The 14,354-nt window shown below is 35.9% G+C and overlaps 1 protein-coding gene across 1 annotated transcript in view; it reads left to right on the forward strand.

Annotated features, from left to right (window-relative positions):
• LOC102588948 (K(+) efflux antiporter 3, chloroplastic) overlaps nucleotides 1-14,354 on the forward strand; it is a 46,591-nt gene that overhangs the window by 12,837 nt on the left and 19,400 nt on the right. The window contains exons 5-6 of the mRNA XM_006359304.2: nucleotides 2,468-2,569; nucleotides 8,467-8,544. Of these exons, the coding sequence (XP_006359366.1) occupies nucleotides 2,468-2,569; nucleotides 8,467-8,544 (180 nt within the window). The remainder of the gene's footprint in view (nucleotides 1-2,467; nucleotides 2,570-8,466; nucleotides 8,545-14,354) is intronic.

Below are 14,354 nucleotides of genomic sequence, written 5' to 3' on the forward strand. Positions count from 1 at the left end.
GTTGATTACGTAAGTCACTCTATGGTCTGAAACAGTCTTTGCAAGTTTGGTTTGGGAAGTTCAACGCTGTAATTTTATCACTCTGTGTTTTATCGGCATTATGCATCAGATTCAATATCATGAGAAGATTAAGCACATTGAGATTGACTGACATTATGCATCAAATCCAGTATTTAATGAGAAGACAAACACATTGAGATTGACTGTCAATTTTGTGAAGTCGAGTGATCAACTTGCAGATATCTCACCAAGCCCCTCATCGGTCCTCGTGTTAATTACATTTGTAACATGCTAGGTACATGAATTGTATGCACTAGCTTGAGGGGGAGTGTTAGAATAGAAATAGGTTTATACAATCCTATTATAATAGGAATAGGTTTATACAATCCTATTAGAATAGGAATAGGAATAGAAATAGATATAGGAATACTAAATAGTATCCTACTTGGTAAAGGATTGTATAATGTATTCTAGGGTCTATAAATAGGGTCTCAATGTAATACTGTAGACACAGCAACAATTCAATAATATTCTTTTCCTATATTTCTCACAATTATAATGGTTTCTGACTTTCTGGCTCATGGATAGTCAGTAGTGCGTAACTAAATATACAGATAAAGATAAAAGGATATATACTGACATACACTATTTGGGTGTGTATTGGAATTTGCCTCTTTCAACAAGGCTGTCTTCACCTCATCTTCCTGTGTTCATTATTTCATCAGTTTACCCTCTCATTTAATCCTTGTAGCATGTCTAGTGGGGTTGATACGTAGAGGCTTATGCTCTGGTGTTGCTAGAGTACTAATTTACTCTTTCGGCACCACTTTGCCGCAAATTAAGTAATCACTCTCCCGCTTCTATTTTTGGATAGAAGGATGTGATTTGTTCCAGCACCAAATTCATCGTATACATTACTATGGTTGCAAAAATAATGCCATAAAAAGTAATAACCTTGATTAAGAGCATCTTCAATCCTATTTTAGACTTTCTTACTGTTTTATTGAAATACAGTAATGAAAAGTCAAAGCTAACTCTGTTATAAATTTGATCCTTTGCATATCTCAAGAGAGGTGAGTTTATGTTACTTCGTCTGCCACTAACATGATAGAGTGAGAGCAGCTCCATCTCCTCCTTACCAGGTGGAGACAGATCCCTGCTTGCTACAGACATGCTGTTTGTTAATATTTCACTTTTTCAAATTAAAAGCTTCTCAAAGCCAGAGTTCTCAGCCTTTTTAGTAAAGTCCAGATTTCTCACCCTTCTCTTTCTTTTTGACACATTCTGTTCTATTCAAGTTCTGTTGAGAACTTCACAATCATGATACACCAAATGTTTCTTCTCCTATTTTGCTGACACACATTACAAGGTTGAGTTATAGTTGGGGGAACCTGTTAGTTCTTGTTATTGTACTATTTATTTGATTTAGTTGGTTTCTGGAGAAGGTTATGCTTTTTCAGGTAATATCTTAGCAATGACATGCTAATCATGTGCTGCTTCGTTGCACCATCACAAGGAAGATTTGGTCAATGTTTCTAGACATTTGTGGAGCCAATGGGTCATTGCAAGGAAGTCTTAAACTTGTTCTGTGATGGCGGTGTAAATAGTCCTTACCTAAAGAACCAGACAGTTCTGAATGGTGTTCCTACTTGCATATTTTGGATTATCTGGTTGAAAAGAAATAATAGGTGTTCTAATGATAGAAGGGGTAACATTTCACTTGTAAAATCTATATGTTTAAAAAGTCTCTATTTGTGGGGTCGGAAGAATATTGTATCTGATTTTGATTCTTTGATAGACATTCTGCACTTCTTCAACCTATATAAGGATGATGCTCCCTTTTCTGATGTAATCTTTCAGTACCTTGTTGGTACTTCTTTAATTAAATATCACCATGTCATAGAAAAATGCTACACTTAAATCTGGATGAACTGTGTTTTGGGCACAAAAAATGTCTTATAAAATTGAGGGCAAGGGGTTGAAGAGCAAATCGACATGGGAAAAGAGTTTGTTGTTATACTTTCACTTACTTCTTTGACTTGGTCAAGAGAAAGCATTTTCATTAGCACTGATAAGACCACTTCTCATTGCTTAAGTTTTATATTTCTTACATTATTTTATGCCATTCGTTAATAATCAATAGGCAATATTGACTGGAACTGATGAGGAAAAGTTGCCTCTTATGTAGCTACAATTATGTATGTACTTCTTTTCTGCATTTGAATTCTTACAACATGATGCAAGTGCCTAGGCGATATGAAGTCTCAGAGAAATAAGGAAAATTAAAATACAACCTTTTGCAGGTGTAATTAGTTCTCACAGTCAAGTATGTGCTATTGTTTGATGCTCTAGCATAATGGAATACCTGAAGTTTGATATCTGATGATTTCCTTTAGGATATTTGTACCTAGGTACTATGTGGTGCTTCAAACGTTTGCCTTATGTTTTCTTGTTTATTATGTTGAAGGTTGTATTATCTACTTTGGCATTTACATCTTTCGAGCTTCCACCTAATGATGCTGTCGGGACAAAGATTTTGGAGTTTCTTTTTCACTCAAGGCCTGATCTGGTAAGTATCATCCTTTAGGAACTAACTGTACTGAAATAACTCCTATAGCAAATAGAGGGGCTTTTATGAAGGCTAGAAATGTATGCAGTGTGTTGGTATACCACTTAAAAGCAAGATACCCTAGTTGGTAAATAGTTAATCAGATATGAGTAAGTAGTTTGTCAGACTTTCCCTTCATTTACTCTTGATTGTTCTTCTTCATTTCACCGTGTTTTGTTTGTTATGTTATTATGTTCATAAGTCCCTAGTCCTTTCCCTTTCTCTCTCCTAAATAAAATAAAAAGAATTCGTTCCTTGTTAAAGTGCAATTATGTTTTTTTAATCATTTCTTTGTTGGGTCATCAAAAAATCATGTCTTTGGTGAGAGAATCAGTTACAGAGAAAATTGGAGGTGACTTCACACTGTTTTGCCTTCTTAAGCTACTGTATTTGACTATGACATCCCTGGAAAAATAGCATAGGCATTGAGGATATTATTGGTTTATACATATTTCATGTTGTAATCTATGCTGATGGGAGGTGGCAAGAATTAGTTGAGATGGCGCAAGTTTGGCCGGACACCAGAATTATAAAAAGAAATATTTCATATTGTAAAGGTCAACCAATGCTTATGTTATTTACTTGTATGGTTGATTTTTGGACTTTTTGGAAATCCTATTTATTAGATTAGAATAGAAAGTGCTGATTGATTATCTATCAATCAACAATCAACTAAGTTTGAATCTCAAACTAGTTCAGGCTGGCGATATGAATCCTTAGATATTCTTCTCTATTCTGGCCCAATTCTATTGTTTCTCTAAATGCTCCATTGTAATTGAGCAGCCAGATTGGCCATGAAAAGCCATCTGGAAGTCCTACGCACCTAATAGAGTAGCTTGCTTTGTATTGGTGGCAACAAAGGAAGTTTGTTTAACTCAGGAGAACTTGCAGAAGAGATGAATTATTCTTGGAAACAAATGCTATATGTGTGAAGAAGACTTAGAAACTGTCAATCATCTATTTAGTCATTGCTAAGTGGCAACACAATGTTGGGTACTTTAAATATATAATATGGCGTCAGATGGCTGCCTGAGACTTGGTAATTTTAGAAGATGACAAAGAGTAAGTTGTCTGTATAGAGAACAGTAGTTTAGGTGTTATGTGGACAATTTGGCGAGAGAAGAAAAGGGTCTGCTTTGAAGGAAAAAGACAACATATCTCCGGGATAAAAAGTAGGTCCTTATTAAATTTGCAGTTCTGGTGTGAAAGTAGTGTTTTGGAAATTTGGATCAATATTTGGATTTTCTAGAGGAGTTAGGTAATATGTAGAAGTCTTTTTGTATCTGCAGCTGGGGTGTTGTAATTGTACCATCTTGATCCAAATTTTCCGTAAAATGTTACCTTACCAAAAAAAAAGTGCAGCAAGTTCAGATTTGATGGTAATAGTTCACAAACTGTTTAGAACAAAGTACAAACATTCAACATCCACTATCCACTCACTACTCCGTCTTGCACCTCAAATCCCCTCTCTCCAATGTATACAAAAAATATACTAAATATACATAGTCGGTAGAACATTGATAATGACTATGTATAACTGATATGCTGTATAATCAATCTATACTGATATATGTATAAACAATACACATTGAGAATACACTGATTAAAACATTGAAACTCAATGTCTACTCTGTATAATTGGTAAATATACTTGATATATAATTAGTGTATAAATATTATGCAATAAGGATAAACTGATTGTATACCAATTATACATCAAATATCCTGCGATTACACATTGATTGCTGATCTAAACCTCAACACTGGCAGATCTGGAAAATAAAGGCAGTCTAAAAAAATTAGAAGAAAAGTAGGAGAAGATAGACGGTGTTCCATGTGAACTTGACTTTTCTTTTCTCAGACTTCTACCAAAATAGCGAGAAAATGTTGCTGCCATTTTTTAAACAATTGGAGCTTTCATCTAAGGGCTCCTGTTGAATCTCAAAGAAGAGCCTAGCTCACCTACAAAAGGCAGTGACTAACAAGGAACTACACAAAACCATGACCTATTAAGACTCTGCTCGACCCCATCTAATCTTCAACAAAAACAACAACAAAAAACCCAGTGTAATCCCGCAGTCTGGGAGGGTAGAGTGTACACAGACCTAACCCCTAACTTAAGAAGGTAGAGAGGTTGTTTCTAATAGACCCTCACTTGAACGAACGATATAAAAGAGGCATCAGTAAGAAGCAGAAACAACATCAAGAAAATAAGATATCGAGAGCCAACGAAACATGTATATAGTAATAGAAATCTAAAGATAAGGGAAAAAAGAATAATATTGTACTCTGAGAATGGGAAAGAAATTCGCCTGACTACCTACTAAACTTCTACCCTAATCCTCAACCTCCACATCCTCCTATAAAGGGTCATGTCCTCGCTGAGCTGAAGATGCGCCATATCCTGCCTGGTCACCTCACCCCAGTACTTTTTAGGCCTACCTCTACCCCTCCTCAAGCCCACTATGACCAACCTCTCACACCTCCCGCATCTTGTCCTTCATGTGGGCCATTTCCACCTTGTCTAGAATAACTTCATTCCTAATCTTATCTCTCCTGGCATTCCCACACATCCACCTCTACATCCTCATCTCCGCCAACTAATCTACATATTTTATATCAGAATTATATGGTAGCTGAGTCAGCAAACGAGTCAGCAAAGCAGATAGTTGTTAGTCAAATTAGTTAACCAGTTTTAGCGGGAAAGTTAGTTGTGAACAGTAACAGTTCTGAAAATTAGTTAGCAAAAGATGTGATTCAATCTATTCCCTTGTATTTAACTATAAGTACTTGTACAATTCATTGAGGAGATTATGATAAACACATGTACTCATGGATGTTTTGTGTAGACTATAGAGATCTTAACAAACACATTGTTAATAACAAATTCCCTATACCCATTGTAGAAGATCTTTTGGATGAACTAGGTGGTTCAGTGTTTTTTTTCCTAAATAGATCTTAGGGCTGGATAAATCAGGATGGACAAGGAAGATATACCAAAAATAACATTTAGAACTTACTGCAGGCATTTTGAGTATTTGGTGATGCCATTTGGATTGTCTAATGCACCAGCAAGCTTGCAAGGTTTGATGAATGTTGTCTACCAAAGATGTCTGAGGAAATATGTCCTAGTCTTTCTTATGACATGTTGATCTATAGCCAGTCTGTTGAAGACCATCTACTACACCTCAGTGATGTGTTTGTTGAAATGAAAAGTCATCAACTACTAGACAAGGAGAGCAAATGTTTTCTGGGAGTGGATAGGATTGAATATTTGGGCCATTTCATTAGTCATTACTAAGGATGGGGTATCCACTGATCCTCAGAAGATAATTGCTGTTGAAAATTTGCATGTTCCAACTACTATCAAGCAATTAAGGGGTTTCATTGGATTAGTTGGTTATTACAGAAGATTCATAGAGGGGTTTGACATCATCAATAAACCATTAACTGATCTTTTGAAGAAAGATAGTTTCAAATGGTCACCAACTGCTACTGATGCTTTTGAACAACTGAAGGACGCCTTTACTAGAGCTCCTATTTTGGCTTTGCTTGATGCTAGCTGGATCTTTCTGGTGGAAACAGATGCTAGTGGTTTTGGTATAAGAGCTGTGTTGATACGGCAAGGGCACTCTATTGCCTTTATCAGCAAGTCACTATCACCAAGAGATGCAGCTATGTCTGTTGATGATAGAGAATTGTTGGCTATTGTGCATGCAGTTGGCTATGTCAGATTTTTGAGAAAGTTGGTCTTGTGGCCTACACATTGCTGTTTCCAGATACTCTGAAAATCCACTGTATCTCTCCTGAAGAGATGTTATGATGTCCCCTCTCATGCTTATCCTTCTATTATTGATGTTGCAAGCCCCCACTGCCCAGGACCTGAGGCCATATTACAAAGATGAATTATTAAGAAGGGTAATAAAGCAGTAGCACAAGCCTTGGTGAAGTGGAAGGACTTATCAGCTGATGCTGCTACTTGGGAGTATTTCAATGTCCTTCTAACCAGGTTTCCTACTTTTGATCATTGCGATGGCCCAGGATGAGGCGGTACTAGTGATATTTCGGCATGGGACACGTTTTATTTGGCAGTTTTTTGGATGTTAAATACTATTGGATGGGTTACTTTTTATTGGCATTGGAAGCACATCACATTATGACAAGGTAACGTTTCACAGTTTAATGAATCTTCCACTTATTTGATGGGCTGGTTAAGGGATTGAGGACAAGGATCTCATGGTGGAGGGAGTACTGTTATCAGAATTATATGGTTGCTGAGTCAGCAGACGAGTCAACAAAGAAGTTAGTTGTTAGTCAAATTAGCTAACAAGTTTTAGCAGGAAAGTTAGTTTTGAACAGTAACAGTTCAGGAAATTAGTTAGTAACAGATTTGATTCAATTTATTCGCTTGTATTCAACTATATAAGTACTTGTACAATTCATTGAGAAGATTATGGATCCACACATTTACATTTTATCTATCACTATCTCTTCTTCAAAATCCATTTCTTCCCTTCCATCAAACTTTGGCTAAACCCTTAAACTTCTCTGTAAGTTCCTGATTAGCTACTGGATCCTCGAACTCTTGATTGGGTCCTGTAATTCAGATAACATCATACCAATAAAGGAATAGAGTTCCTATCTGTCCCATTTTACCATAAACCCTTTTCCTATTTTACTGAGAGTCTCTACGATTGAAGGTGAAGAAGAGGAAGGAATTCGACGGCGGCAGCTGAAGGTATTAGAAGCGGCACGATAATGAAGTCTTAGGGTTAGAGAGAAGAATTTTAATATGATTTGTGAGGAACTAAGTTGCTCGGACTCGGGTGCGAGTGTCCGATATGGGTGCGGCTCCAGAGGTCGGATCCTTAATGATCTAATTTTTAAGATTCGGGGATATGGATCCATGTATGGATACGGGGTGCGGGGATTCGCCTAAAAATAATTAAAATATCCAAAAGTAGAGTTATAAAACCTAAATTATGAGATATTATGTGGAGAATTTTGGAAAGAGATTAAAGGAAAACGAGTGACATAGAAATTTCTATATAAAAGGTATCCATTTTCTTCAATTTCACCTTAGTTTTTGTATTTTTTTTTTGATAATCGAGAAATCCGTCTGTGACCCCCCCTTTGGACCAATCACAGCCTTCTAAACTCGGTGGATAATGGGCCTGCCCCTCTACCCTTCTCCACTTAAATACCAGGCTTTGCTTTGCATGGTGTGGGGCTTGACTAAGGTATCCATTTTCTTCAATTTCACCTTAGTTTTTGTATTGATTATAGAGATCATTAAAACTGTCCAGACATTTCCCATCGATTTTTGTCAAAGTACCCAAAATCAGTTGACCAAGTCGGACACAGATCCCACACCCACACCCACACCCACACCCATGTCATGTCGACATAGGTGCGGCACCAAAAGTGAAGAGTCCGAGCAACTTAGGTGAGGAATGACGTATGAAAAGATTAGGGTTTTTGAGGGACTGGCTATAGAAGTATGAAACCTAAATGTTAACTAGGGTATATAAAATGAATAGGGCTATTCTTTGTAAAGGGCTATGCTGGGTTGCTAGTCCGGTTAAATCTTCTAATTTTATAAGATATAGATATTGATTAGGTGTTTACATTTACACCATTGGCACTCTCCTTTATCCCCTTTCTGCGTCATCACTAACTTATTGGATGCATGCAATTATTTTTTTTCTTTTGCCTTATAGATGTGAAATAATATTCGTTGCTTCTTCATCTTTTTTTATAGTTTGGTATGGATATTCGATAGGCACTTACTTACACAATGTTTACACTTTCCAATATCCTCTTTTTGCTCCTTCGTCAATAACTTATTTAGGATGCAGGTGAATATTAGAAGTGTTGATGAGGCTGTAGTGATTGGTGCTGCTCTCTCACTGTCTTCTTCAGCTTTTGTTCTGCAGGTAATTTCTTATTAAGCTACAATGGCCTGATATGTTGCAAAAGCCTTATACTTTTTGAGATGAAAAGGAGTGTGCAACGAGCAAATGCCTTCTACCTGTTAAAGGCTTTTCTTTGAAAAAGTATTCTTTTTGTTAAAGATTCATTTCTTGGGGAACTCTTTGGCATCCCTTATTAATGGAATTTAGGTGCAATTGCAAAGCTGCAACATTCTAGGTTGAACTTTAATAGGGTTATATTTGCATGGATCCCTTGTAATGATATATTTTAACAGGGACGTAAGAGGACACATAATTACAACTTAAAAATATCAACTAGTCCCAGTGATGTTTAACAGGGACTCTACATCATCAACAAAACCTTTTTTACACCAAAAGTGAAACAAAAAAAACAGAGTGCATCTTGATCTTCTGTTGAGAGCTATGAATGTCTACAAAACATCATGAGTTCCTTTCCTGTCACACTGTCCACTAAATACATGCCCCTTCCTCAAATTGTCTTGTGTTAAGATTGCCTCTTTAAGCACTAACCAACGAAAACATGCTACTTTGAAGAGCATGTTCACTTTCCAGACATGTTTCCAATGCCATGCCCAAAAAACCTGCCCAGTTTTGTTTAAACCTGCATAGCAGAACCCACAGTGAAACTTCCTCTACTACACCAATTGCCCACCAGCCTATCCTTATTCTTTTGTTCAGTAGTACCTATGAAGTTTTCCAACAGCTTGAAAAAGTCAACCAATCTACTGTTTTCCAGTCATTTAAGAGCCTGCTGAAGCTTAAATTCCAACCCTCAGCCCCTATGATCTTTAGATGCTTTACCGGATTGAAAATGTCAGGCAAAACATCTTTGAAAGGGTCATTTGCAATCCAATCATCATTCCAAAATGAGGTCCTAACACCATTTCCCTCTGTTATGCTCACTCTGTTTACAAAGTCTATCCATAGTGCTTTTGTGACGTCCATACACTAATTCCATGTGTAGCTGACACCATCTTTCAACACCATGTACACTATATTTTTCACTTACCACCCTTCTCCGTAGGCCTGGTCCTCCATAGAGAATGTCCATAGCCAATTTATAGGAAGGCTCTTATTATGTTGTCTCAGATTTCTTATTCCCAGCCCCGTCCTCCTTGCTACAAGTCAGTGACTTCCGGTTCACCAAGTGAACACATTTATTCTCTTGTTACCCTGCTAAATGAAATTCCTCTTTAAATCATCAATTTTTTTCTGAATCTTTACTGGCAAGTGGTACAGGAAAAAGGGACATCATATATGTAGGAAGTGAGTCTAATACACTATCCACCAAAATAATCCTCCCTTCTAGTGATAGATAATTACTCTTCCTGTGAGAAATATATGAGAAGAATATTATTGAATTGTTGTTGTTTACATTATTACATTGATTCCCTATTTATAGACCCTAGAATACAATCCTTTACCAAGTAGGATACTATTTAGTATTCCTATTTCTATTCTATTCCTATTCCTATTCTAATAGGATTGTATAAACCTATTCCTATTCTAATATGATTGTATAAACCTATTCCTATTCTAATATGATTGTATAAACCTATTCCTATTCTAATATGATTGTATAAACCTATTCCTATTCTAATATGATTGTATAAACCTATTCCTATTCTAATATGATTGTATAAACCTATTCCTATTCTAATATGATTGTATAAACCTATTCCTATTCTAATATGATTGTATAAACCTATTCCTATTCTAATAGGATTGTATAAACCTATTCCTATTCTAAATCTCCCCCTCAAGCTAGTACATACAATTCATGTACCTAGCTTGTTACAAATGTAATTAACATGAGGACCGATGAGGGGCTTGGTGAGATATCTGCAAGTTGATCACTCGACTTCACAAATTTGACAATCAATCTCAATGGGCTTGGTCTTCTCATGAAATACTGAATTTGATGCATAATGTTGATTAAACAGAGAGTGATAAAATTACAGTGTTGAACTTCCCAAACCAAGCTTGCAAGACTGTTTCAGACCATAGAGTGACTTACGTAATCAACATACAAGGCTACTAAACTCCCCCCTGAGCAACAAAATTAGGTGGTTGCTCCATATAGACTTCTTCACAATGCAACGGTCACCAAAAGTGCTCAAAATCTAGTATAAAGTGTATGGATCATGTTGGAATCAATAGACGTGTCAATATTTAACAAGAAAGTCACCGAAAAACTGGCCGAAACATGCTCATATGCCGGAGTATTAGATTTGATGGATAAAAGTGGTCACAATCTAAGAAATAAAATTATATGGGTAGGGTCGGAATGAAGTCACGACCCAACTAGAAAATAGAAATTATATAGGATAGTTCGAATTGATGGAACGACCCCCATTGAAAAGAGAAATAATATGGGTAGGGTTGGAATGATGACACGACCCTACTGAAAAAGAAAATTATATGGGTAGGGTTGGAATGATGGCACAACCCTACACAAATCAGATTTGAGGAGTCACCGGAAAGACGAATGGAACTATGCAAATCAAATTTGAGGAGTCACTGAAAAGACACATGATGCTATGCAACTCAGATATGAGAAAATAGTTCGGAAAAATTCACGATACTACACAAATTAAATATGAAAAGTAGTCCGGAGAGATGCACGGTGCTACGTAAATCAGATATTCAAAAAAGGTAGTCACCGGAAGGATGACACGGTGCTACAAAAATTATATATGAAAAAGTAGTCACTGGAATGATGGCACAGTGCTACACAAATTAAATATGAAAAAGTAGTCACCGGAAAGATGGCACAGTGCTATGAGTTAGATATAAGAAAGTAGTCACCGGAATGATGGCACGGTGCTTACATAAATCAAATATGAGAAAATAGTCACCGAAAAGATACACGGTGACCCAACTTTTTCTAACATAATTGTTGGCCAGACGGGCGGCATATATGAGTAATAGCCACCTGCCGGCAGCGGAAACACTTTGATTGTTTACTAAGATCATAGAGGCTCTGATACCATGTGAGAAATATATGAGAAGAATATTATTGAATTGTTGCTGTTTACATTATTACATTAAGACCCTATTTATAGACCCTAGAATACAATCCTTTACCAAGTAGGATACTATTTAGTATTCCTATTTCTATTTCTATTCCTATTCCTATTCTAATAGGATTGTATAAACTTATTCCTATTCTAATAGGATTGTATAAACCTATTCTTATTCTAATAGGATTGTATAAACCTATTCCTATTCTAACACTTCCAATTGGTCGATTTCTTCTCACATCTTTCCAATCTCTCCAATATCCTGTTAAACTATTATCTTCACTTTCGCACTCTTGAACACCTCAGACTTTAGGCTCAAATTTAGTCTCATTTTTTCCAAGACTGATTAATCTCGTCGATGCAACTTAGTCATATACACGTGACTTGGCTGTAAGTGGGAATCCTGCCGACAATGTCCTCTTCAAACTCACATAGCTCTTAATCTAGAACTCGGATTGACGAGCGGTTTGTTTTGCTGGAAACAAGACTCAAAGATCTTTAATTGGATAGGTAGTACATCCTCTAACTCTCCATATCCTATGAGGTATGTTCATTCATAGTCAAACCATAAGCATGGTCACTTAGTAGTGTGCCCAATTGATGAAACTTACAACATTTGGCTTTACTTCCCTGTGAACTTACTCTTTTAAGACCAAATATATTCCAAATCTTTCAAATTCAAGTAATTTTATTGACATCAACTTAGTCGTATGCACAATGTAATTAGTAGGTGTTACAATAATGGCATTTTGGGTGCAACTTATTTCAATTACTTTATTTGTAGCTTAGAAGGCTTCTTTTTATCTCATGACTGTGGCTTTGTCTTGCAACTATCCTAAAATTTCTCTAGTATCTAACGTTTATTTTGTACTTCAATACTTTTCCGTTCTGACAAGACCAAGTTCTCTAGAAGTTTGCAAAGGTGCAGATCTTGTACTTCATATCTAATCAGATTTTAAGCACAAGCTTAGAACATCATCCTGTAACTGAATTTTAGTACCTTCAATTTAGAGACGACAGATGTCTTTACATAGTTCCAGCGTCTGCAGATATAAATCATGTGGTTGCAGTCCTACATCTGTTACAAGTTTTAACACCAGTGACCCGTTTTTAGCTTATGAGGGACTTCGTTTTTCTTTTCCTCATTGTTGTTTATTTCCTTTTTGTGTAAATAGAAAGATTTTCTGAAGATAGGATTTTGGAAGCCAGAGATGCTGTAGCCTGTATACTAGGAGTCGTGCGGTTATAGCTCCCCTCTACCTTTTTTGAGACAAATGGTCAAGTGGAATGTATGCTTAGCCTTACTACAGGCTATCATCTTCAGAATGAGCCATACTGTTTGAGATAATATGCTTCCTAGGAGACATCTTCCCTATCATCTAGGACAAATTGACCAAGCATCTGACATCCTTATGCAGCCATGGTAGACAATGATGTTCATGGCAGTATTTTGGAGAGCGTGAAGCGAGAAAAAGTGACAAGGCCCTGCTTCGCATAAAGTGTGAAGCGAAGTGCTTGCTTCATTGAAGTGAAGCGCAATTTAAAAGAGAAAAGACCAAAATAAATAGAGACAATAAATAAAAGAAAAAGTTCCAATTAAAAACTAAAAAGTAGATATCACAAAATCTCCATAGACCATAGGACAAACAAAATCAAAGTTATTAATGGATCAACATCTAATTCTTATTCTTCTACTTCTACAAGATTACCAAAATCTTGTATTCCTCCATTTTCATTTTATTGCTCATAGTCTTCTTCAACTTTATCATCACTTTCAACTTCATCAACTAGAGATAGGCTTGTAGCTACTTCTTTTTTCCTCCTATGTAAGCTTGAAGTATTCCCCCTTAAACCACAATGGTTCTCCTAAACTCCATTTGTCTCCGCAACAACACCCCAAGTGAAAGCAGAATCAACAAAAAAATTGCTTTATCTTCATGAAATTCAGGGACTCAGGTTAGCCATTCATTAGCATCATCAATATTGTCCAAAAGAATTGGATCAATTACATTGCGAGTGTTGTAACGACACCTCAATGTTCTATTGTATTTTATGAACTCTAGCTCATTGGTAGAAAACCATCTCTTCTTGTAGTTTTTTCTATTTTTGGTATACCTCTTGTATACATGCATGTCTTTCCGAAACATTAATAAAATAATTACTTAATCAGATAAATAAAAAATTCTATATTTATGATGTCAAAAATTTCAATTAGTTGAAGTTATAAATCATTGTGTTTGTTATTTTCTCACTTGAAGAGTTATGTTTAAGATAGTTTACATTTATAAGTTCTTCCCTTCTATAAATTTCAATTTCCTTCCTTATTACATTATGTTTGAGTTGAATTATGCAAATCGGATTCAAAATATTGTTCTATTGAATTGATTTTTTGTTTTGTAGAAAGTTGTTATCATACTTGACAATTGGTATGGGAAAATATCTCAAGAAATTAAAAGGTAAATAGATTTTATCAAATGAAAAATATATCAAATTTGAGCTATTTTTGACAAATCATCTAAATGATTTTTGATCGGCAATTCAAATTTACTGGATTTTCTTTTTCTATTTCTTAAAAAAATTATTCAATAGAATTTTGTTGAAGAGAGGAAAAACATCAAACTGAACCCAAATACGGATAAAAATCTAGTGAATCAAACCCAATTAACCCGAAATCGACTGGACCGACTGAATGTACACCAGTTAATCAAATTGTGACAAGCTATATTAGGCCTCATTTGTTTTAATTAAGATTAAGACATCTGGATCTGA

This window comes from Solanum tuberosum, unplaced genomic scaffold (genome assembly GCF_000226075.1).
Source record: "Solanum tuberosum cultivar DM 1-3 516 R44 unplaced genomic scaffold, SolTub_3.0 scf00291, whole genome shotgun sequence".
NCBI lineage: Eukaryota > Viridiplantae > Streptophyta > Magnoliopsida > Solanales > Solanaceae > Solanum > Solanum tuberosum.